This window comes from Boleophthalmus pectinirostris, unplaced genomic scaffold (genome assembly GCF_026225935.1).
Source record: "Boleophthalmus pectinirostris isolate CB_2022bp ecotype Guang Dong unplaced genomic scaffold, ASM2622593v1 HiC_scaffold_19, whole genome shotgun sequence".
NCBI lineage: Eukaryota > Metazoa > Chordata > Actinopteri > Gobiiformes > Gobiidae > Boleophthalmus > Boleophthalmus pectinirostris.
Genome location: NW_026571140.1, coordinates 37,899,103 through 37,926,219, shown reverse-complemented (window position 1 = coordinate 37,926,219; position 27,117 = coordinate 37,899,103). Strand labels below are relative to the sequence as shown.

At 41.8% G+C, this 27,117-nt stretch overlaps 1 protein-coding gene across 1 annotated transcript in view; it reads right to left on the bottom strand.

The window, feature by feature from the left end:
- mapk8ip1b (mitogen-activated protein kinase 8 interacting protein 1b) overlaps nt 1–27,117 on the bottom strand; it is a 143,969-nt gene that overhangs the window by 55,142 nt on the left and 61,710 nt on the right. Inside the window, 1 exon segment of the mRNA XM_055154287.1 lies at nt 20,506–20,617. Coding sequence (XP_055010262.1) covers nt 20,506–20,617 — 112 coding nt within the window.

Here is a 27,117-nt window from a genome sequence, read left to right as displayed (position 1 = left end):
AGGAGGAAGAGATGAAAAGAAAGAAAGAATGAAAAAGAGAAGGAGAGGGAGAGAAGAGGGAGGATATAAACAAACGAAAAATAATAAAAAAACAAACTAAAAACACTCTCACTTTTGAAATGAAATGAAATATGTTAAGTTTTTGGTCTGACGATTTGCATCCAACAACACACATGTGTCAATCAGCAACAAGCTTTTCTCCAATCACTTCTTATCTCAACACATTGATTAACCTACCAGCAAATTCAGTTCTCAGTAAAATCCCTTCCCATCATGCTTTGCTTTTCTCTCTTCATCCATTTCTACATGTGCGTGTCCATAAATCTGCCGTTTAATCACGTCCCGGCCTTTTGTCCGCTCGTCCAGATCGATACTGGCTCCTCCCGCTTTATTTACGACTGAGGTTTTGACGTTTGACTCGTTTTGAAAGGCTGCCCAGCGCCCACCCTGTTTCTATAGCGACGGAGAGGAAGAGGAGACGGAGGAAGAGGAAGAGAGGGAGTGACGCTCGGGGTCGGAGCCGGTCGGAGCGAGGAGCGGGAGGGAGTTCAACGGGGAGCGGCCAATCAGAGTTGAGGACGCCACCAATCACATGAGGAAACACGAGAGAGAGAGGAAACACATGGTATGAAAAAAAATAATAATAATAATGAAAAATCACTTCAGGACTGAAGAATAAACTCAGGACAGATTCTGGTACCACAATGATGATGAAAACCACTCTTTCTTTAAACAACAGAATGTGATTTTCAACATTAAATCATAGTATTTTCTTTTATATTACCATGTGTTCTTATATCTGTGCTCCAAACTAGTCCATGTTCGTGCTGCTTGATTACAGAAAAAATCATTATCATGATTATTTTGGTCGATATTGAAATCTAAATGGATTATTCAAATGATTATTTCTTTTTTATGCATTTATTCGGCAAATTTCACTTTCATTCACAATAACACTTTGTTATTGATAATTTACACAAAACTTTCAAATTGTAAATGAATATAAGCTACAAATATGAACCTCAGAGCAGCTTTGTGATGTATAAAACATAAAATAAATAAAATACGCTTTGAACATGAAATAAGGCATAGAAAAACATGTAATGTATCCAAAATAAACTCTATATCCAACTGTTCTACAATCTCCATATTTAAAACATTAAATAAATATACTTGTGGTGGATCCCTCTGCCACCGCTCCATAGTGTCAGTATTATTTAATTTTCATTATTATTTACATTAAGTTAATTACACTACACATAATTTAAGTCCGTTATTTAGACTTATGTTCTAATTTGAGTGCACGCATTTTAGTTAATATAAGTCTAATTTACTTACACTTGTTTTTTTTGTTTTTTTGAGCACCGGACGGAGGACCCTGGAGAGACCATCAGGACTCAGCAAAGGGGGGGAGCACTATTTAGTTTGTTTTATTAAGTTAATTTGTTTAGTTTGTGTTAAGGTCACATTATTATCACTTATCACTTTCTGTATTATAATTATTTGCTTTTTTGTTTACTTTGATTAAGTTATTGGTTTAGTTAGTTAATTAGTGTAATTCCTCCCTCTTGTGTTTAGCTTTAGTTGGTCCTCAGGTATTTAAACACACCTGTTCCTTTGTCTGGTTGGGTTAGTTTTGTTCTGTTCATTTGATTTTGAGTTACCCCAGTTGGGCCCAGCTTTTTTGTTAATAATTTGCCTAATTTGAGCCTTTGTTAAATTATATCTTTTTTGGCTTTATTAAATTTAAACTTATTTTTATACCTTGTCTTTGCCTTTCTGTTTGGTCCACTACAATACTCATTTATATATATAAAAAAAATATCCCAAAATAAACTTTGTGAAGCTTCAGGACACACTCACACAAGGATTTTAGAAACGTGCCGAGCTCAAACATGATTGCTGTGGCTTCTATGTTCTGCACTCGCACCTGCACAACTGAACCGAGTCACGGCTGATGACGTCATCACACGGCGCTGTTTGTTTGTTTACATGTTGTCAGCAGAGTGAACGCTTTAGCAGAGAAAATAAGTCCAGCGGCAGAAATATCTGTTAAATAATGAGGCAGACATGAGTCCTGCTGCGATACACTTCTCCATGAGTTTATGGACATAATCAGCACCATAGCTCCACATTACACACATTACACACATTTACACACATTACACACATTACACACTTTACACACTTTACACACATTTACACATTACACACTTACACACACACACTTTACACACATTACACACTCACACATTACACACATTACACACTTTACACACTTTTACACACATTACACACATTACACACTTTACACACTTTACACACATTACACACATTACACACATTACACACTTTACACACTTTACACACTTTACACACATTACACACTTTACACACTTTACACACATTACACACTTTACACACTTTACACACATTTACACACTTTACACACATTACACACTTTACACACATTACACACACTTTACTTTACACACTTTACACACACATTACACACTTTACACACTTTACACACATTACACACACACTTTACACACATTTTACACACACACACTTTTTTACACACATTACACACATTACACACATTACACACATTTACACACATTACACACTTTACACATTACACACTTTTACACACTTTACACACATTACACACATTACACACTTTACACACTTTACACACACTTTACACACACTTTAACACACATTACACACACTTTACACACTTTACACACATTACACACATTACACACTTTACACACATTACACACTTTACACACATTACACACATTACACACTTTACACACTTTACACACATTACACACACACACACACACACACACATTACACACATTACACACTACATTTACACACATTACACACATTACACACTTTACACACATTACACACTTTACACACTTTACACACTTTACACATTACACACATTTTACACACACTTTACACACATACACACATTACACACTTTACACACATTACACACATTACACACATTACACACTTTACACACTTTACATTACACACTTTACACACTTTACACACTTTACACACTTTACACACTTTACACACATTACACACATTACACACTTTACACACTACACACATTACACACTTTACACACTTTACACACACTTTACACACTTTACACACATTTACACACATTACACACTTTACACACTTTACACACTTTACACACATTACACACATTACACACTTTACACACATTACACACATTTACACACTTTACACACTTTACACACTTTACACACTTTACACACTTTACACACATTACACACATTACACACTTTACACACTTTACACACATTTTACATTACACACATTACACACATTACACACATTACACACTTTACACACATTACACACATTACACACATTACACACTTTACACACTTTACACACTTTACACACACACTTTACACACTTTACACACTTTACACACTTTACACACATTACACACACACACTTTACACACATTACACAACTTTACACACTTTACACACTTCACACACTTTACACACTTTACACACATTACACACATTTTACACACACTTTACACACATTACACACTTTACACACTTTACACACATTACACACATTACACACTTTACACACTTTACACACATTACACACATTACACACTTTACACACTTTACACACATTACACACATTACACACTTTACACACATTACACACATTACACACATTACACATTACACATTACACACTTTACACACATTACACACTTTACACACACTTTACATTACACACATTACACACATTACACACTTACACACTTTACACACTTACAACACACTTTACACACTTTACACACATTACACACTTTACACACACACATTACACACATTACACACTTTACACACTTTACACACAGTGTGTAGGGCACCAGGTGCTTGTGGGGGGCACCACGTGAATCCTCACAAAACTACAGTCGGCGCGCCCCGGTCCTCAGTTTCACCTGCAAGTAAATCATTTCAGCTCGAGTTAAACGTTTGGAGATCGTTTGACACACAAATTGAAATTGTGATCAAAATGTGATCAGTTGCACAGCCTGAGTCTTAAACTTGTTCTGACACAACTCAACGAACAATGTTTAATATCTTAAGACATTCAGGGTAGGTTCACTTCTGTACTGCAAAAAAATAAAATAAAATCTAATAAAATCTAGTAGGGCTGGGTATCATTATGAAGTTGCCGATACGATACATACCTCGATACATAGTCCAGGATACGATATGCTTTTCGATACAGTGAGCTTTGATTCAATACGATATAATTCAAATCAACTGATACTAAAAATCCACTAAGTTTGTGCAAAGTAAATAATGAAAACACCAATTTTACTCAAAACTGTGAAAATGTCAACACAATTGCAGCTCTTACACAAAATAGTTTCATAAAATATACCTAAAAGTTGCTCTTGGCGATATATCGATACAGCAGCCCACGATATCAATACTGTATCATCAAATTAAACAATACGATATATCGATATTTCAATATTTTTCACAAGCCCTAAAATCTAGCCAATTTAAGATGACTTGAATTAAGATCAAACATTATCACGATTGAGTCAGTTTCACTTGACAAGTAAAATTATCTACTTAAAATATGAAAATACATCTTGCTACACTTAAGAAAAACAACAACTTTTTGCAATTAAAATAAGTAAAAAACGAGAAACGGGAAATGCAGTTAAAGGTAAAGTAAAGGTTATTTTAAATATAATCACTTTTTCATTGAGAGAAACGGGCAGCAGAGTTAAAGGTTGTATGGAGGATGTTTTTTGTTTCAAATTGTCAGTGATAGATTATAGAGATGCAGTAGCCTTGTAATTATGATGACCAAAAAAAAGAGAATAAAAATTCATCAACTCTGGACGTGGTGGAGCTAAACATTTGCCAATAGATAACGACACTGCCTCGTTATCTGTGAGCTGACAGGCTGTCAATCAAACTCCCTACGTTTCTAGTGTAACTCTAACTGACTTGCCTGCGCCGCCGTACGTGGTTTACGTACGACTGTCACGCAGTCCACAGACGCAAGACGCACAGACGCTGTTTACTCCACCAACGCAACAGTTCTTAGCGGCTTTTTTGACCTATATCTTCCTCACAGTTCGCACAAAGTTTGTTGCAATGGCGACAAGAATCCAGGAGCAGTTCGCCGCAAAAGAAAGTCCGTTTTTGAGGTCGCTGAAAGAAGAAGACAAGGGGAAAAGCAGCGAAGCCAAACTAAGGTGATTCTTGAAGATTCATTCCAGCGATGGCGCGACTGAAGCAGACGCAGGGTCTAAAGACTGACGCACTGGTCCACAAATTACTCCTGGACAGGAAACTTCTGCTTATTATGAAAACGTACTTTATTTCCAAGAGTTAGACAAACGTTTTTCAGGACACGAATGCGATATCCTATGTCTGAAAACGTAATTTTCAAGGCAAAGAAAGAGTCCGCTTGCTGCTGCGTGTTGTAGCTAGTTCATTCGCAGGGAATCTCCGCGCAACCTTCTCTGCACCCCTTTCCTGCTCCTGTCCCCGCTGCCCGATCCGCTCTTCTCCCCGCTCCTCACTTCTCCACCTTACCTAACCAACACTGTAGTTAGTTGTTTACAAGTCATGTGCACCGGCTGTAAACAAACCTGAGGTGTTTCTACGTAGGAGCTGTAGGGGAGGGGGGGTGGTTTCACGCATGCGCAACATTTGAAAAAGGACAAACAGTCGCTGGATTTCTCGTTCCTTGGAAAATCCTCTATACAACCTTTAAGTTCACTCAAAAAATACACAAGCGCTAAATATTATAAATATTTGGAGAATTTGGTAATCTTAACTGTTGTTGTGATTGAATTGTGATTACCCATGATGCCTCACTCTCTGTCCTCCCTCCTCTGTCTCTCTCTCTCTCTCTCTCTCTGTCTGTTCTGTGTTAAACCCTCAGCTCCACCATCAATACCTGATCAATACAACATGAGATTATCAACAGGGACAGAGCTTTCACAGCTGACGGAGCTTTTCTCTCCTCCCTTTATCCCCCCTCCTCTTATTCTCTCTCTCCTCCCACTCCTCAATCGTTTCTCTCCTTTCTCTTTCTCCTTTCTTTCTTTCCTCCCTCTCTCTCCCTACTCACTCTTTCTCTTCTCTCTCTCTCTCTCTCTCTCTCTCTCTCTCTCTCTTCTCCTTCTCTCTCTCTCTCTCTCTCCTTTCTCTTTCTCTCCCCCCTCTCTCTCTCCTTCTCTCTTCTCTCTCCTCTCTCTCCTCTCTCTCTCTCTCTCTCCTTCTCTCTCTCTCCCCTCTCTCTCCTCTCTCTCTCTCTCTCCTTCTCTCCTCTTCCTCTCTCTCCTTCTCTCCTCTCTCCCCTCTCTCTCCTTCTCTCCTCTCCCTCTCTCTCTCCTTTCTCTTTCTCTCCTCTCTTCCTCTCTCTCTCTCCTTCTCTCCTTCTCTCTCTCCTCTCTCTCTCTTCTCTCCTCTCTCTCCTCCTTTCTCTCTCTCTCCTCTCTCTCTCTTTCTCTCTCTCTCTCCTCCCCCTCTCTCTCTTTTCTCCTTCTCTCTCTCCTCTCTCTCTCCTTTCTCTCTCTCTCTCTCTCTCTCTCTTTCTCTCCCTCTCTCTCCTTCTCTTTTCTCCCTCTCTCTCTCCTCTCTCACTCTCTCTCCTCTTCTTCTCTCTCTCTCTCTCCTTTCTCTTTCTCTCCCCTCTCTCTCTCTCTCTCCCTCTCTCTCTCCTTTCTTTCTCTCCCTCTCTCTCCTTTCTCTCTCTCCACTCACTCCATTCTTTCTCTCTCTCTCCCTCTCTCTCTCCTTCTCTCTCTCTCTCTCTCCTCTCATCTCTTCTCTCTCCCCCTCTCTCTCCTTCTCTGCTCACTCTCTCTTCTCTCTTCTCTCTCCTCTCTCTCTCCTTTATCTCTCGCTCTCTCTCTTTTCTCTTTCTCCACTCATTCCTTTCTCTTTCTCGCTCCTCTCCATCTTTTCTCTCTCTCTCCCCTCCCTTCTCTTTCTCTCCCCTCGCTGTCTCTCGTTCTCTCCTTTCACTCCGCTATTCTCTCTCTTTTCTCTCTCTCTCTCCTTTCTCTAATTGAATCAAAGTGAATTCAGAATCTCAATCATGATTTGTGTTTCCTTTTCTAATTAGACCTCGTCCTCCTCTCTCTCTCTCTTTTTTTCTCCTTAGTCACTTTCTTCTTCATCACTCTCTCGCTCACCCTATACTCTCCCTCCTTCTTCTCATCTACCTCTCCCATCTCTCTCCTCCTTTCCTCTCGCTCTTTGCCACCTGCCTCTACCTCACTCCCCTCTCTTTCCTTTTCTTTTTCTCATTCCATCTCTCTCTCTCTCTCTCTTCTCACCCTCCTTTAGCTCATTCTCTCCCCCTTTCTTTTTCTTAATTTCTCCTCTCTCCCTCTCTCTGTCCCTTTCCTCTTTCTCTCTCCGTCCCGACACTTGCCTCCCTTCTCTCTCTCTCTCTCTCCCTTCGTTCTCTCAGTGTGATGTGACAGACCTCTCCTCCTTCCTTCTCCCCTTTTTTCTTTCCTAACTCCTTGCCTCCTCCTCTCTCTCTCTTTTCACCCCTTCCCATCTTCCTCTCTCTCTATGTGACACGAGAAGGACTCTCCTCTCTCTCCCCCCTTCCATCCTCCTTTCTCCCTCTCTCCTTTCTTCCTCTCTCTCTCTTCATCTCCTCCCCCTCCCACTCTCTCTCTCTCTCCCCCCTCTCCTTCTCTCCTCTACCTCTTGCCTCTTCCTCTCTCTCCCTTCTCTTTCCTCCCCCCTTCTCTCTCCCTTCCATCCTCCTTTCTCCCTCTCTCCCTCCTCTTCTCCTCTCCTCTCCTCTCCCTCTCTCACCTCCCTCTCCTCTCTCCATCTCCTCCCTCTCCTCTCGCATTTCTCCTCTCTCCTCTCCTCCTTACTCCCTCTCCCTCGCTCCCTCTCTCCCTTCCATCTCTCTTCTCCTCTCCTCTCCCTCTCTCGCACTTTCTTCTTTCTCCTCCCTCTTCCCTCTCTTTCCCTTCCCTCCCTTTCATTCCGTTTTCTCCCTCCCTCCCCCTCTCCCTTTCATCCTCCACTCTCTTTCTCTCCCTCCCTCCCACCCCCTCCCTTCTTCCTCTCTCTCGCAGTGTGACGTGACAGGGCACTCCTCCTCCCTCTCTCTTTCCTCTACTCTCTCTCTCCTCTCCCTCTCTCCCTCCCTTCTATTCTTCCTTTCACAGTCTCCCTTCCGTCCTTCGTTCTCACTCTCACCTCTCTCCCTCTTCCCCCTTTCTCTCTCTCCCTCTTTTTTATCCCCCTTCAATCCTTTCTCCCTTTCCCTCCCTCCCTCTCTCTCTCCCTTCCATCCTCCGTTTTCCCTCTCTCTTCTCTCTACTCTCCCCCCCTCACTTTCTCTCCTTTCTCCCATTTTCCCTCTCCTCACCTCTCCCACCTCCCTCTCCTCTCTCCCTCTCTTTTCTCCCATCCTCCTCTCTCTCCCTCTCTCCTCTCCGCTCTCTCTCTCTCCTCCATCCTCCTTTCTCACTCTCTCCCCTTTTTCTCTCCCCCATCTCTCTCTCTCTTCTCCTTTCTCTCCCTTCAATCCTTTCTCCCTTTCCCTCCTTCCTTCCGTCTCTCCTCTCTCTGTCTCTTCCATCCTCCTTTCTCTCTCCCCTTCCCTCTCTCCTCTCCTCCCCTCCTTTTCCCCTCTCCCTCTCCTCTCTTCTCCCATCCTCCTCTCCTCCTTTCTCCCTCTCTCTCCATCTCCTCCTTCTCCTCCTCCTTCTCCCTCTCCCTCTTCTCTCTCTCTCTCTCTCCTCTCTCTCCCCTCTCTTCTCTCTCTCCTCCTCTCTCCCTCCCTCTCTCCCTCCTCCTCTTCTCTCCTCCTCCTCCTCTTCCCTCTCTCTTCCTCTCTCTCCTCTCCTCCTCTCCTCTCATCCTCCTCTCCTCCCTCTCCTCCTCTCTCTCCTCTCTCTTCTCCCTCTCCTCTCCTCCTCTCTTTCCCTCTCCCTCCCTTCTCTTCCCTCTCTCCTCTTCCTCTCCCCTCTCCTCTCTCCTTCCCTCTCCTCTCTCCTCTCTCTCTCCTCTCTCCCTCCTCTCTTCCTCTCCTCCTCCTCTCCTCCCTCTCTCCTCTCCCTTCCTCTCCTCCCTCCCTCTCTCTCTCTCTCCCTCCTCTCCTCTCCTCTCTCCCTCCCCCTTCTCTCCTCTCCTCTTCCATCCTTCTCTTCCTCTCTCCCTCTCTCTCCCCTCTCCCTCCTCTCTCCCTCCTCTCTCCTTCTCTCCCTCTCTCCTCTCCTCTCCTTTCTCCCTCTCCCTCCCTTCCATCTCTCTCTTCCCTCCCCTCTCCCCTCCTCCTTTTTCTCCCTCCCTCCCTCTCTCTCTCTCCTATCCTCCTCTCCTCCTTTCTCCCTCTCACTCGCTACCTCTCTCCCTTCCATCCTTCTTTCTCTCTCCTCTCCTCCTTTTGCCCTCTCCCTCCCTCTGTCCTCTTCCCCCTCTCCTCTCTCCCTTCCATATTCCTTTATCCCTTTCCTCTCCTCCCCCTCTCTCCTCTCCTGTCTCTCTCTCTCTCTCCATTCTCCCTCTCCTCTTTCTCCTTCTCTCCTCTTCCCTCCTCTCTCCCCTCACTTTCTCTCCCTTCTTCCCTCCCTCCTCCTCTCTCTCTCTCTCTCTCTCTCTCTCTCGGTGTGCGGTGACGGGCTGCAGATGGCGGAGGTGTTATTTTCGCTCTTTCTCCACCAGGAAGTGTGAAGACCCTGTTTCCATGGAGACGGACCTCTGCGTACAGAAGTGTCTTTTTAACACTCATCCCGCTGACCTTTAGCTCCTTTTATTTCAGCCGATTATTCAATTGTGACGAGAATTAAACAGATCCATTCAATCTCCACGACGCGACTGTAACGGACACAAACAGAAAAACAGAAAAACTGAAATTTAACAACCAACATTTCCTCCACAAACGATTAAATCTCCTGTTTTATTCTGCGTAAAAACTGATTTACAAACATGTTCTCAAATGTGATGATCAGTTCATGTTTCAGACTTTTTGTCAGTTCTTCCGGACGCATTTTAAATGAACTTTGAGCTGAATCCTCGTATTAAAACAAAAATAGCAAATCTGATCGCGAGGCTTGTAAAAGAAAATTGCAATTTTATTTATTTTTTCCAGCTCGTTCAAGCCCTAATTCATAAAAACATAACCAATAGTTGAACAACCCTTAATGTTTTTTTTAAAGGTGCATTGCGTAACTTTAGTTTAGTACGACCATCTGTCATCTGCATTTATTAAATTAGATTGTGGGACAAACGAACAAACATTATCTGCCACAACAAAAAGACAAATGGACGGGTTTTCAAAAGTATAGAATTTTTCGGACTACAGTGGTCCCTCGTTTATCGTGGGGGTTACGTTCAAAAAAAAAAAAAAAATAACTTTATATTTTACAATTATTATATCTGTTTTAAGGCTGTAAAACTACAGAAGCCGAGAGGGGTCACAACAAACATAAACACCGCAACAAATACAAATGCGACAACACAACAAAAAGCCACAACGGAAATGACCGCGGGACTCTATTTTAATGCAAACGCTGCAACAAATACAAACGCCGCAACATAAACGCAAATGCCACAACACATTAAAAAGCCACAACACTTCAAAAAGCCACAATGGAAGTGACCGCGGGACTCTATTTTCCGACGGACCGATCAAGCGGCAAGTGAAGAAGAAGAACTACAACGTGAAAAGTAAAGGAACGGAAAAGTTGGAAACGTAAGTAAAAGTAATTTATTGTTTTATCATTATTCGTTTCACGTTGTAGTTCTTCTTCTTCACTTGCCGCTTGATCGGTCCGTCGGAAAATAGAGTCCCGCGGTCACTTCTGTTGTGGCTTTTTAATGTGTTGTGGCTTTTTTTTGTGTTGTCGCATTTGTATTTGTTGCGGCGTTTGCGTTTGTTGTGACCCCTCTCGGCTTCCGTATAAAAGCCCTCAGCACACACTTTATACACTTTTCTCACAAGGACAGTTATAACCCTTTTACATCCTTCTTAAAACTTTTTGTTGCTGTCGTCCTTTTGTTATTTTCCTCCTTCTTTATGTAAATAATCGAAGAGTCATTTATTCCGTAATGGAGCCCTACAGCACAGAGTCCTGCATGGGTCCATTTTTGGAGACCCACCCCTCTCAGTCCAGACCCACACCCGCCCATTAACCCAAGATTATATCAAATTTTTGAGCTGCATATGCCATGAACTGAACCAAGACTAAACCAGTACTAAACCTAGGACTGATTCCAGGACCGAAGAGGAGGACTAAGCCTGGACTGAACTAGGACTAAAACAGGAGTAAACCAGGACTAAACCAGAACTGAACCAGGACTCTCGATCGGGACGGGCTCAGAGGTGATCGCAGGAGAAAGGACCGACGGAGAGCTCCGCACCTCACGGTAAAGCACGGCAATTGCCTGATCTCGCCGCACTTCAGAATCACACTGCTAGAGATTGGACATTTATGTAAATTTGGCAAACTGAACACATTCTGTACTGTACAGGAGACACGACACGGAGGAGACTGATTGACAACGGTCTACAATCCCTTAGCCAATCAGGACGCAGGGGGAGGAACATAATACGTGTTCATACGCTGTAAACAATGCATGAAAGATTGCACAAAAAAAGCGAAACAGCAAGACCGCGAAAGGTGAACCACGAGTGAAGGACGACTGTATAAGTTGCACTGGACGATAAGTCACGCTTTTTCACTCCAAATCACTAAATCCATTCAGTTCTTCATCCTCGGTGTCACTTCTGAGCAACTCCATGACCTCCGGGGGTAAACGGAGTGCCGCTTCCTCTTCCAGAGTATCCCCAGGTTTGACTGCCCCAAATTTAAGACGCTTTTTAAAACTTTTTTAAGACCACTTACATGAAAATTAAGACCAACACCTCACCCATTATGCAGGTGAAAAACACCAGATCCAATTCTAATAATGACCAACCATTATATCTAAAATCTAAGAGCCGTTGTGGATTAAACCTACACTTCCCCAGGATCCATCCAAAGTCTTCCTTCACTCTACTCATTGTTTATTCATTGCCACCAGCACCAGAAACCAAAGTGTTGTTTGCGCAAACTCCAAATTAGACATTACATGATTTCACGTTGTTGTTGTTTTTCCCTCCCTCTGTTTAACGTTGCACTGCAGCCTGGTTGAGTGTACAAAAAAAAGGCTAATGAAATTTAAGATCTTTGAGAAAATATAAGACTTGGACAACAGAATTTAAGACTTTTTAAGGCCTTATTCTAGGAACATGAAATTTAAGATCGTTTTAAGACTTTTAAGACCCTGTGGCAACAGTGTCTTCTGTGTCGCTGTCGTCAGACTCAGCATCAGTTCCAGTTAGAATTATTCCGGCCTTTCTGAATCCCGACAGGATGGTTTCGGTGTCACTGAAGTCCAGGCTTTGTCCATCCATCCAGTGACTTCCAGGAAAGTTTCATGGTGCATCCTCCCGGTTACCGTGAAGCTGTGTTCTCCATCCTCGCTTTCCGTCAGTCCCTCACAAGTTTCTCGCTCGCTCCAAACTTTCTTTCTGCTGCTCGATTACCGTTTTCGGCTGAATATTTCACTATTTGCAGCAGGACAGAGGCTCTTTCTGCAGGAGACATGCGCAGTAGAGTGACAGTGACAGTGGTACAGGAGGAACAGGAGCAGCAGATACTGACACACAAGACTACAGCGCCCTCTTGTGGATGTCAGTGTGAACATTTTAATATATAAGTCGCAGGAAACACCCAAACCGTGAAAAAAAGTGCGATTTATAGTCCAAAAAATACGGTATGTTTAGATTCAGGGAGCGTTACATTTGTGATCAGACGTCTCTCCTGACCTTTGACCTCGAGTCCCTGCTGCGAGGTCAGACACAAACCCGAGACATGGCTCTGATCCTCTGAGGGACTTCGGTCTGAAAAAGGATCTGACGTGTCCGTTTTAAGTCTGATATACTTTGCTTCGAATGTTCCATAGTATGACATTAAATACATCTATCTACAGTAGCATTATTCATTATGGGTGTTTCTGTTGCTCAAAAATACAATAATTCCCTCTGTGAATAGAGTCGCCTCTCCACAGATCTGATCTGTGATGTAGACTATAATGTAGGTGTCCCCCTTGAGAAAGACGGGTTTAAGACAGGGGTTTTCAAACTGGATGAATGTGAGACTCCCCTTAGGACAGGCAAATCCTGGTTTAGACCCGGTTTTAGACCTATTATAGTCCTGGGTTAGACCTGGTTTTAGTCCTGGTTTAGTCCTGGTTTAGATCTGGTTTTAGTCCCATTATAGTCCTGGTTTAGACCTGCTTTTAGTCCTGATTTTAGTCCTGGTTTAGTCCTGGTTTAGTCCTGGTTTAGACCTGATTTAGACCTGGTTTAGACCTGGTTTAGACCTGGTTCAGTCCTGATTTAGTCCGGGTTTAGACCTGTTTTTGATCCCAGTTTAGACCTGGTTTAGATCTGGTTTTCATCCTGCTGTTAGTCCTGGTTTAGTCCTGTTTACACCTGATTTTGACCTGTTTTTTACCTGGTTTAGACTTGATTTAAACCTGGTTTAGTCCTGATTCAGTCCTGGTTTTAATCCTGGTTTAAACCTGATTTTAATCCCGGTTTAGACCTGGTTTAGATGTGGTTTAGTCCTGATTTTGACCTGGTTTTTTAGTCCTGGTTTAGTCCTGATTTTGACCTGGTTTAGACCTGAGTTTAGTCCTGGTTTTGGCCTGGTTTTGACCTGGTTTAGACCTGGTTTAGTCCTGGTTTAGTCCTGGTTTTGACCTGGTTTTGACCTGGTTTTGACCTGAGTTTAGTCCTGGTTTAGTCCTGATTTTGACCTGGTTTAGACCTGAGTTTAGTGCTGGTTTAGACTTGGTTTTAATCCTTATTTTAGTCCTGGTTTTGACCTGTTTTAGACCTGGTTTAGACCTGATTTTGACCTGGTTTAAACCTGAGTTTAGTGCTGGTTTAGACTTGGTTTTAATCCTTATTTTAGTCCTGGTTTTGACCTGTTTTAGACCTGGTTTAGACCTGATTTTGACCTGGTTTAAACCTGAGTTTAGTCCTGGTTTTGGCCTGGTTTTGACCTGGTTTTGACCTGAGTTTAGTCCTGGTTTAGTCCTGATTTTGACCTGGTTTAGACCTGAGTTTAGTCCTGGTTTTGGCCTGGTTTTGACCTGGTTTTGACCTGAGTTTAGTCCTGGTTTAGTCCTGGTTTTGACCTGGTTTCTTCCTGAGTTTAGTCCTAGTTTTGGCCTGGTTTTGACCTGAGTTTAGTGCTGGTTTAGACTTGGTTTTAATCCTGATTTTAGTCCTGGTTTAGACCTGGTTTAGTGACACATTTGTACTTTTTCCAAGTGAAATACAAAACAAAAACAAAACAAAAAGTCACATTTCCTCCTCCAAAGTGTGAACTGACAGACTTTTACTGACAGAATCTCGACTGTAAACTTCCATTAAAACTGTGAATTAGTCATGACTTCATTTCAATTAAAACTTGATTAATTGCACGGGTCCTGGTTTTAATCCTGGTTTAAACCTGATTTTAATCCCGGTTTAGACCTGGTTTAGATGTGGTTTAGTCCTGATTTTGACCTGGTTTAGACCTGGTTTTAGTCCTGGTTTAGTCCTGATTTTGACCTGGTTTAGACCTGAGTTTAGTCCTGGTTTTGGCCTGGTTTTGACCTGGTTTAGACCTGGTTTAGTCCTGGTTTAGTCCTGGTTTTGACCTGGTTTTGACCTGAGTTTAGTCCTGGTTTAGTCCTGATTTTGACCTGGTTTAGACCTGAGTTTAGTGCTGGTTTAGACTTGGTTTTAATCCTTATTTTAGTCCTGGTTTTGACCTGTTTTAGACCTGGTTTAGACCTGATTTTGACCTGGTTTAAACCTGAGTTTAGTGCTGGTTTAGACTTGGTTTTAATCCTTATTTTAGTCCTGGTTTTGACCTGTTTTAGACCTGGTTTAAACCTGATTTTGACCTGGTTTAAACCTGAGTTTAGTGCTGGTTTAGACTTGGTTTTAATCCTTATTTTACCTGGTTTTGACCTGTTTAGTCCTGGTTTAGTCCTGATTTTGACCTGGTTTAGACCTGAGTTTAGTCCTAGTTTTGGCCTGGTTTTGACCTGAGTTTAGTGCTGGTTTAGACTTGGTTTTAATCCTGATTTTAGTCCTGGTTTAGACCTGGTTTAGTGACACATTTGTACTTTTTCCAAGTGAAATACAAAACAAAAACAAAACAAAAAGTCACATTTCCTCCTCCAAAGTGTGAACTGACAGACTTTTACTGACAGAATCTCGACTGTAGATTCCATTAAAACTGTGAATTAGTCATGACTTCATTTCAATTAAAACTTGATTAATTGCACGAGTCTAATTATGATCCCATTTCCAAACAGTCCCTTGCCTCCTCGTCCTCCTCGTCGTCGTCGAGTCTAAAAGCCCCGGGCACGTTCACACCTGCCCCGCTCTCCCTCTGTGATGTCTCAGATTATTATGAATTATTGACAGGACCAGGGGCCTCCTGCCGCGTCCCGGGGCAATAATCTCCTCTCTGCGGGACGCGACGGGCTCTGATCCAGACAAAGAAAAGAGACGTCTCCAACCGGGGGATTATTAATATTTCAACACCTCTCCATTAGGGCCACACTGACAGAAATGAAAAAAAAAAACATAATAATAATTTACAGTAGAGGGCTGGAGCGGCAGACGTGTTTATATGTGTTATAAAAAAATACTAATCGATTTACAAAACTTTCACTAAAAACAGATAATCGTGCAATGAAAGGATTATCGTTATGTCTGGGAAACGGTGTGTCATTCGTTGATTCGTTTTTCAAAATAAAACCAAACATAAGAAAATGGAAAAACAACAATTTTCTTCATTATTTGTCTCCAAAACTAATAATGAAAAAACAGATAATGATTTGTTTCTTAAACTGCGATGAAGGACTGAACCAGGACTGAACCAGGACTGAACCAGGACTGAACCAGGACTGAACCAGGACTGAACCAGGACTGAACCAGGACTGAACCAGGACTGAACCAGAGCTGAACCAGGACTGAACCAGGACTGAACCAGGGCTGAACCAGGACTGAACCAGGACTGAACCAGGACTGAACCAGGACTGAATCAGGACTAAAACAGGTGGGGGACCAGACCGGCACCAGACCAGGATTGAGTCCCGGACCAGACCGGGACCAGGCCCAGGACTGAGACGGGGACTGAGACCGGGAACAGGACCAGGACTGAGACCGGGACTGAGATTAGGACCAGACCAGAACTGAGACCAAGACTGAGACTGGGACCAGACTGGGACCAGGACCAGGACTGAGCCCGGGACTGAGACCGGGACTGAAACCAGGACTAGACCAGGACCAGGACAAGGACTGAGACCGGGACTTAGACCTGGACTGAAACCAGAACTAGACCGGGACAAGACCAGGATTGAGACCGGGAACAGGATCAGAACTGAGACTCGGACCAGACAGGACTGAAAACGGTTTAGTTTAGTCCTCCTGGTTCAGTCCTGTTTTAGTCCTGTTTTAGTCCTGGTTTATTCTTGGCTTAGTCCTGGTTTAGTCCTGTTTTAGTTCTGGTTTAGTCCTGGTTCAGTCCGGCATTGCAGTTATCGTTTTTTTTTTTTTCATTATTCATTTAAACACAAAATCAAAAACTGAAAAAGTGAATCATTATCCATTTTTTAATTTTTGTTTTGGAGACAAATAATGAAGAAAATAATAGTTTTTTCATTTTCTTTTTTGGTTTTATATTGAAAAACGAATGAATGAATGATACACGGATTTCTGGGTATCATCAAATAATGGCTAAATCATCAAAAAACAAAATCTAATCAAGTTCAGACGACTTGAATTAAGAAAGTTTTATCAAGATTTAAGGACTGACTTTAATGACCAGGACTGAACTAGGACTAATCTAGGACTAAACCAGGACTGAACCAGGACTAAACCAGAACTGAACAACAGCCAAATATGCATGGATTTCTATCCTATACACACAAATATTTCTGAATTTCTTACTACATAAATTTCCACATTTTCACACCTAAACCCGCCTTATAACCTCCTCGCTGGATCGCCCACTCACAACTCAAACAGTGGGAGGCGAGAAAGACCCTTCGATCCAAAACGAACGACATCATCAAACTGTACTGCTGTTACCGTGGTTACGGAGGGAGCACATTTCTGACACAAACATAAATCCGAAGCACATCCCAGGACCACGGTGATCATACTCTCTGTCTTGGTTTAACCACAGGATTTCACAGGACAGAGCTTTACTGTGAAATAAACCTTTGTAACATCTTATTTTATTATTTGACAGTATCTAAAAGGGATGAGTATGATTATGTGGCTGTACCAGCTTGGCATAGACCACAGGTGTCAAACATAAGGCCCGGGGGCCAGATCCGGCCCCCCAAGACCTTTAATGTGGCCCTTGGGTGATTTTCTACTAAAATATTTTAATTATATTTTCTATTAAAATATTGGTAATTTTCTGTGGTGTTTATCATATCAGCGTCTCCAGCGTCTCTGTACGTGGCCCCTCCCACCAGAGCAGCACAAATGAAGACTTGTCTCTTTCCAAACGCTCTTAAAGGACGATCGTTTTAACTGTTGACCGTGACACCCTCATCAACAAAATGTCCAAAATAAGAAAAGTGGAGCAGAGTGCAGGATTTTCCAAGAAAAATGTACTTATTCCTATTTGCATATAAGTTCATGTTAAAACATTGTGTTGAAATAGAATTTTTCTTAAAGTTTCAGATTGTTCATAATATTATAATATTATAATGAGAAAGAGTTAATCAATTAAAAAAGATTTCTGTAATAGATTTGTGTTTCTCTGCACAAATATTTGAACTCATTGTTATTTTTGGGGTTTATATGCCATGAGTTTTCTGATCCGGCCCCTTTGGGATCAAAGTAGGTTGGATACGGCCCCCGGACTAAAATGAGTTTGACACCCCTGGCATAGGGGTGTCAAACTGGTTAGTACTTGAATGGGAGACCACTGGGAAAATCAGGTGCCACAGGGGGGCGCCAGTCACCAGTTGTTGTGTCCTTAGGCAAGACACTTCATCCTTACTGCCTAGTATGAAAGTGGTGCATGTGTGTGAGTGATGGTGGTGGTTGGAGGGGCTGATGGAGCAGATTGGCAGCTTCACTTCCGTTAGTCTGCCCCAGGGCAGCTGTGGCTACAGTAGTAGCTTACCACCAGTGGGTCTGGAGTGAATGAATAATGCGCTGTAAAGCATCGTTGAGTGTCCAAAAAAGCGTTATATAAAACTGATGCATTATTATTATTATTATTATGATTAGTCGACTAATCAATAATTGATCATTAAGAATTTCATCAATCATATACATTTTTAATCGACAAACTGAAGGTAAGTTGCTGTGTAAAGAGGCTGCATCATACCTCAGCAAGATTTTGGTGTGAATTATTTCCGTCATAATCCCAAGAATTCAAGTAAAACACATATTTCTTCATGTTGTCTGGACTGAAATGAATCATGGGATATGTAGTTTCTGACGTTTATAAGCTGTTGCTACTATAAAACCATGTATTTAAGCAAAGGAACTTGTTATTCAATATATTGTGACAGCCCACGATATTATTGAGAGACTTTTGACGATACGATATCACGATATTTCGGTTATTGTTGCATCCCTACATGTCAGAATGAATGAGTGTTTTACAAAGATAAGATTAGGTCTGGGATCGTCCTACAACATGCCTATAGAAACGCAGAAAATGGGGAGTCACGTTTGGTTGTTCTGATTCAATTTTAAAGCGCAGTCTCATTTTATTTACAAATATCTGCTTTTACGCACGGAGAAAACAGGGCTTTCGAGGTATTTTTTTACGGCGCTCTCCTCTGCCATCAAAGACTAAAACACTTGTCTGTTTTTGGAGCTGTCCCGGGGCAGTGGGACATTCAGAAAACAACTCCAGCTGAATTATTTAGACTTGCTACCCAGAATGCACCAGATTTAACCCAGGAGTGGACAACCTGCTTATAAAAAATGTATGTACGGTTTAGATAATTTTGCTTTACAGTAAGAAACGGCCACACCTCCTTCAGAACGTCCAATCTGGTCTGGTAATGCCCTACAAAACCTACTGTATTGAGATTTGGGGTAATACATAAAAAACTAATACAAGTCCAATCTTTACTTTGCAAAAAAAGGCAGTAAGAGCAAACACATTATCAACTTAATAATGAACCAACCAGTGAATTATTTATAAACCTTCAAATTTAGTCGACCTTTACACTTTGAAAATCATGTTCAAAGTAAACAACAATCTCTTGTCAAAATCACATTTACACACAATTACAGAATATTATATATGTTCAAAATCTGAAAAAGCCAATATGAGCTCAGAATTACGGCCACGTTTATCAAAAAGAAAAGGGGTGGAGCTCTGGAACAACTGTACAGAAAACCTAAAATTGTGCACCACTCTTATTCTTATTATCACCTTAGTCTTAAAATAAGTCTAGCAAACTGCGCCCTTTTTTTTGGATCCTCACTCACAGTGTGAGAACCCCTCCCTTTAAGAGAACTTCCACTGGCACTTTACACAAAACTGTGGAAAAAAGGAAGAAGAAAGAAGGAAGTGTGTAGGATTTTTAAAACCTGTTTTTTCAAGTTTCTAACTGGAGTTACATTCTCTTAGTGGTTTTGCAGTGGGATTTACCTCTGCACATTTATCAAACGCACGTTGTGACAAATACAGATGCATTTGTGCTTTTTTTTAAAGTTAAACTTTAGCCACATGTCGTCGTAAGAAGTTTATTGCTGACAGCAGCAGGTGTAATGAAATATGATCGTACTTGACAAATGTCAAACCTTTAGTCTGAGACAAGACCAAGTCCAAGCGCCTTCAAGACTGTGACAAGACCGAGTCCAAACACGGTCGAGTCTGAGACGAGACCAGGCCCAGAAAAATGCCGGCTCGAGACCAAGACCTGTCTCGAGTAGTACGATACTACTAAAAACTAAGTCGATGCATTGGATGCATTTTGAATCTATACAAGAATTGTGATTTATCACAGAAACTATTTTTTTTCTTACACCCCTACTTTATATTTCTGAAATGTTACTGTATTCTCCTGTACATACACAAATCTGTACAGGCTGTTTAGGTACTTTAATTATTTAGTCCTTCACATTTTATGACTACACTTGTTTTTGCTCTTATTTTAGTGTAAAGTCGGTGTGGATCAATGAAGTTTGTCTAAGCCTAAATTGTCAGTGTCCTTAGGCAAGACACTCTCTTCAAGTCTGAACTCTCTGTCCCCGTCTTCCTCCCCTGTCACTCTCACCTTCAGATCTAGTCTCTCTCTCTCTCTTTTGATTTCTCTCTTTTGATTTTTCTCTTTGCTTTTCTCTCTTTCTCACCTTCAGATCCGGCCCGTTGCAGTTGAGGCTCATCCCTCTTTCATCTGTGATTTCTGTGATCTCCGACAGATCGTCATCTTCAAACTCGTCCAGGCTGATGTCATGGGTCAACCTGCACAAAACAAACAGAGACATAAGTCCACATGAACCTGACACCAGACAGAAAGAAAAACAATCAAAAGGACCAGACTGGCACAGACAAACACCACACTCTATATTTACTCATCATTTGTTATACATGCATCCCGAATTTCGGACTTCCGGTCATCACATAATTCATACTGGGAAGGATTCTCCGAAAAAGTGAGCATCAAACTGCCATGTTTGTTTTCCCATTGGGATGCGTCTGTTGTCAAAGTCGATCTTTTCAAGTCTTTTGAACCATATCGCTTTTGTTTCTGGTTCTGATATTGTCATATTTTAGTTATGGGATTCAGACATCATAATTGTGTGGTTGTTGGATCCTAACAGCGGAAAACGGGTTTCGGAAGTTTGTGAAGTCCATAACTGCAAAAGCGACTCAGGTCTGTGCATTCAAACTGTTTCCCTTCCCAACAGAATAGAAAAATAGTGAAAGGTGAAGGCGATGGGCAGGATTGATCCACAGGAAGGACAAAAAAGGAAACCTTTGGCTGCCTAAGAGATCATCCCGAGTTTGCAGTGAACATTTTGTATGTGGAGCCATCAAAGCAAAACCCCGATCCCTCACTCCACCTTGATTACAAATTTAAAAAGTCAACGCCAATGCAAAAGGCACCAGCTGTTCACCAAGAAACACCTTCTACTGCAAAGAGACCAAGATGTGATGTTGCTGTAAAACCACAAGAACAAGAAAGTGCAGCTCAGTCTGTTTGTCTTCTGCACCTCTCCACATACAAAATGTTCACTGTAACTCAGAATGATTTCTTACGGTTTCCTTTTTGGTCCTTCCTGTGGATCAATCCTGCCCATCGCCTTCACCTTTCACTATTTTTCTATTCTGTTGGGAAGGGAAACAGTTTGAACAGAGGTTTGCAGTCACACACATCTGATTCCCTTTTGCATTTACGAAGTTCGCAATCTTCCAAAGCCCGTTTCTCGAGCCGTTTTCCGCTGTTAGGATCCAACAACCACACAATTACAATGTTCGAATCCCAGAACTAAAATATGACAATATCAAAACCAGAAACAAAAGTGATATGGTTCAAAAGACTTGAAAAGATCTGACTTTGTCAATAGACGCATCCCACTGGGAAAACAAACATGACAGTTTGATGCTCACTTTTTCAGAGGACACTTCCCAGTATACATTGCACTTATTTAGAATTTATTATTACGATTTATGTTTTTGCTCTTTGTTATTATATTATATTGTGATGTGTGAGCTACTGCGTCCAAATAACTTCCCTTGTGGATCAGTAAAGTTTGTATAAGTCTATGTTTAGTACTAAAAGGTTAATATTTTCATAGGTGAAGCTGTGGAGTGTTTTGAAGCAGGAAAGTGCACTGTGACTGGTAAAAGGCAGAGAAACACTGTGCTACTGAGCCACACTTGAGTAAACAGTGGTCTGAGGAGCACAGGGGGATTATTATAAAACCGACAAGAGGAAAACCAACAGTGTGAGAGCCCTGAGTCCACAACCGCCTGAGAAACACTGCAGACACGAGAGACTCAGAGTAACAGAAAATACTCAACACGCAGGAGTCAGGATTTAACTCAGAGACAGGAACATCTGGTACCAGGGTTAGTCTGTTATGATTTTAAAAGTATGTTTGTTGACCATACATATAATTTTATAAAGTTGTAGATAGGGATGGGCATTTGATGAAATTTTCTTAATCGATCGTCGGAAGAATTAACGATCGATTATCGATTAATCATTAACGTTTTTATATTAAAATGATCATCATTATTATTACTATCTGCACTACTAATCTGCATAAATAAATTCAACTATACGACATATAAACCGTAATCACTCTAGAGCCACATCAGCCCGTTTGACATTATAATGTGTTTAATGCAGCTTTGTGCAACTCTCACAGAAACGAAACTTAAAACCGCATCGCTAATTTGCATAAACTAAGCGAAGATAAAACTACAGCTCTTGTGTCGCTGATGCGGTCAATTTCTGTCGGATTAAAAGACACGACTCAGTGGAATACAGGTTAGTGTGACCATATTTGCGTTTGTCAAAACCAGGACACCGTACGGGGGGAGGGAGGTGGGGACTCGTCATCAACATTGCGCGACTCTCAATTGTCCCGCACGCAACGGAAAGCGTGGAATTTCTTGTACAAGTCATCGTTAAATACGCATTTGTGCTTCGGTACGTTGCAGACTGACCGACTGTTTGTGTCTCGCTCCTTCTGATGCAGAGAGACACATGTACGGACCCCTGTTTGGTCACACTACACACAACAACCTACATTCAGTTTGTTGATTAAAATTAACGTAATAGATGAAATTCTTAATGATCAATTATCGATTAATCGATTAATCAGGCCCATCCCTAGTTGTAGAGGATTAAAGAAATTCTTGGTTGACTAAAGACATGTCCTGCAGATCGATTGGTCGACTAAAAAGGGGCCAGAGCTCTCAAAACTATTACGTATCTCTGTGCAACTGAACAAACGGCACTCGCAATTCATGCAAAAGTAACATTTATGCAGAATAAACACAGATTAAACTTGTGAATCGTGTGTTTAATCAGATTTTTTTTTACATAGAAATACCAAAAAATACCAAAAATCACTCACTAACTCCTCCTTTCTGCTAATGTTTCATATGAATCCTTATAACCTAAATAAAATTAATTGACGAACGGGATTAAAGGATATAAAACATAGGCCTATAAAGTTAGAAACTTCAAACCATAAAAGGTCAAACATGTATTTCCATGTTTCCAAAGGTTAATTTCACCAGAATTTCAAGAACCTGCAGTTATTATCTAATGTCTTTAGCATTTACCCCTGAACTAGAAGATCTCAGGGGTTTAATAATGCAAAAATACTGCGTGTAACGAAAGCCTGTGTCTCCAACAGAGCTGAAAGTGTCTCCACGTTATCGCCCAGGTCTGATCCGTTTACCCGGTAACAGCTGAGGCAAACACAGGGCTGTAAATGTGATTATCACAGAGGAACCACCTGCACCACAGACAGGATAATATCTCACCACACTAACGTCATTTAGACAGGATAATATGTCACCGTACTAACATTATTAAGGTTAAAGATTGTATGCAGTTTGATTGATTTTTTTGTTTCAAATTGTCAACGAAAGTTCAAAATACCATTATAGAGATGCAGCTAGGGGTGTGCAAAAATATCAGAATATCGATATATCGTATCGTTTAATGTGATGATACAGTATCGATATCGTGGGCTACTGTATCGATATGTCACCAAGAGTATTATTAGGCGTGTTTTTCTAAATTATTTTGTTACAGTGCTACAGTTTTGTGGAGTGAAAGGAAGCTCATTTATGTGACACATTTGACATTTTCACTGTTTTGAGGATTAAAATGTTTGTGTTTCATATGAACTTTGCATAAGAAGTGGTTTAACAAACACTTTTAGTATCACAGCCACGATTTAGCCTTTATTTTTTATTGAACCGTATTGAATCTATTTGAAATATATCATATCGAATCGAAAGTGCACTGTATCGAGATATGTATCGTATCGTGGCCTGTGTATCGAGGTATGTATCGTATCGGCAACTCCTTAATGATACCCAGCCCTAGATGCAGCAGCCTTGTAATTATGACAACCAAAAAAATAATAATTAAAAAATAGAGAAGGAAAATCCATCAGCTGTGGATGTGGTGGGGCCAGATAAACATTAGCCAATAGATAACAAGCCTACCTCATTATCTATTGGCTGTTAGGTTGTCAATCAAACTCTCCACATTTCTAGCGTAAGTGACTCCCTGGCGCACTGGAATAACATGTTTTACGTACGCCTCTCGCGCATTCCACATACGCAAGACGCCGTTTACTCGACCAGCGCAGTGGTTCTTAGCGTTTCTTTCACGCTGTAGCTTCCTCACATGTAGCACAAAGTTCGTCGCGATTGCAGACAAGAATCCACGATCAGTTCGCCGCAAAAGAAAGTCTATTTTTGAGGTCACTAAGGCTACGTTCAGACTGCAGGGCTTAACGCTCAATTCCGATTTTTTTGTGAAATCCGATGTTTTTGCGAGGTCGTTCACATTTCCAATTAAATGCGACTTGTATGTGATCCCCTGTGTGAACGTAAAACGACCCGAAAGTGTCCCGCATGTGCACTGGAGACACGATGACGTCAACCGCAGCGAGCGTGCTCTGTGTTTACGGAAGTTGTCCAAACACGGACGCGAGCATTGAGCACCTGGAGATTTTAAAGTTTCTCTTGTACCGGAGCCAGAACATGAACAACTTACTTGTTTTAAGGAGGAGATTGAGAAGGAGAAGGACGAGGTTTTTGGTCGTGGTGTTTTGTGGGACAGCGGCAGCGACGTCCGTTGAAAGGAACGTGTGGATGTGGAGACGGAGCCAAGAGTGGTGAGTGGTGATGTGCTTCGCTTCAGTGACACGGAGTTCATTAACAATTTTCGCCTACTTCAGCGCAGAATAGTGACATTTGTGGCTTGTTGATAACGTGTAGGTCGGATGGATGCGCTTTGGAAGTTCACACTGAAGTCGCATGTCAAAAGATCAGATATGTATCGGTTTCAGGAGCACATATCCAAGTGTCCTGGGTCGCATTTGAAAAAATCTGATCTGTGTCGTTCAGACTGTCATTAAAAGATCAGATACAGGTCACATAGGGGCCAAAAAATCGGATTTGGGTCACTTCAGGCTGCAGTCTGAACGCAGCCTAAAAGAAGAAGAGAGGGGGAAAAGGAGCGGAGTCAAACTAAGGTGATGTGATTCCTGGAGATTCCTTCTAGAGATGAGGTGACTGAAGCAGACAAAGGGTCTAAAGACTGACGTGTTGGTTGCTAAATTACTTCTGGAGAGGTCAGTTCTGCTTATCGTCATAATTAATCATTACACCCAAAAGTGCTTTACAGATCATTATTCATTCAGTCAACAATCAGCGGTGGTAAGTTACTACTGTAGCCACAGCTGCCCTGGAGCAGACTGACGGAAACAAGGCTGCCAATTGGCCCATCCGACCACCAACATCACTCATGCATTCACCACTTTCATACTAGGCAATGTGGGTGAAGCGTCTTGCCTAAGGATACAACGCCAGTTTTGCAAGCCAGAAAATCCTCTTTACAAGTTAGTCCTGACCAAGCCAAGCTCAAGATCTGGAGATGGTTCCCTGGATGCTGCACATTTTAGAATGGGTCAAATGCAGTGGACAGATTTCCGTTTGGAGACAATAGAGTGCCCCTTAAACTTAATTGAATCAGGAGGATTGTGCAGACTCACTGAGCTTGGGCCTCTGTACAGGGCTGCACGTCTGTTTAATACGATAAGGCCCTGGGGGACGAGGAGAGACCAAGACCGAAGATCAAAACTGTATTCTTGAAGACGCAAGAATATGAATATAGTAGATTTCACAGACAGGTTTCCCCAGCAGCACTGACCGGGTCAAACGCTGAAGATACATTTCCCTAAGGAGACAATAACGTGAACCTTAATTTAACCTCTAACCTCAGATAATTACGGTACGAACAGAAGAAGATGGCGAGCTGTTTAAAGATCGGGTTGAGGTAAATTACTATAATGATTTTTTTTCAGTCAGATTTTCAGGTTTCCTCATCAGGATCAGGGCCTCGGATCGATGTGGAGTTGGTTCATCAGCACTATCTGTTTCCCATTGTCTCTGGCTGTAAAAGATGAAGGGATTTTCCTGTCAGCTCACTGGGCATGTCAAAAGGTAAACAGATATTAACTGATATAAGAGCACATAGACCTCTATGGAACCGACCTGGACCACTGAGGGATTACACAGATATAAGAGCACATGGGAAGAGAAAAGAAAGTACTTTGATTTAATGTTGACAATTACAGTCTACCGTGCAAGTAAAGATTTTTTTTTATATAGTCACTGATGTAAGGCTGTGCAATTACTTGAATTTTGGTCGCGATTTCGATTCACATGTCAAATGATCTCCAAACTCATACAATCGAATCGAATCGTAAGTGAGGACCGGGACACAATGACTGTAGTTTTGCAAGGATTCACAGAGTGCTCCCGCTTCAGAACTTGGTGCCCTACGCTAGAGGTCTGCACGGGACAGAATTTTCAGTGCCGCTGTCGCAAATAATTGTCATTTTCATTCCCTCTCCCGCCCGCATCTGTGATATTTTGTCCCACTCCCGCCTGCCAGTCCCGCAGGATGGGGATGTTCACGTTCTTAAGCTCTATCAAACACGGAGAAGAGAAAGGAACTGTCCAAAATGTGCCCGAGATTAGACCACATCTGCAAATTTAGGCTGCTTAAAATGTTTTTATTAATGCCAAATAGGTGAGTTTCATTGTTGACAAAAGCGTGCATTGCATGCTCGGAATTATTTTGGTCGGCGGCAATGAACACTAATTCAACATGACGGACGGAGCGAGAAAACACGTAAAGGGTATTGATCCCAGTTCTTTATCCACTCTAACGACAGAGGACCGAAGATGATTTGACC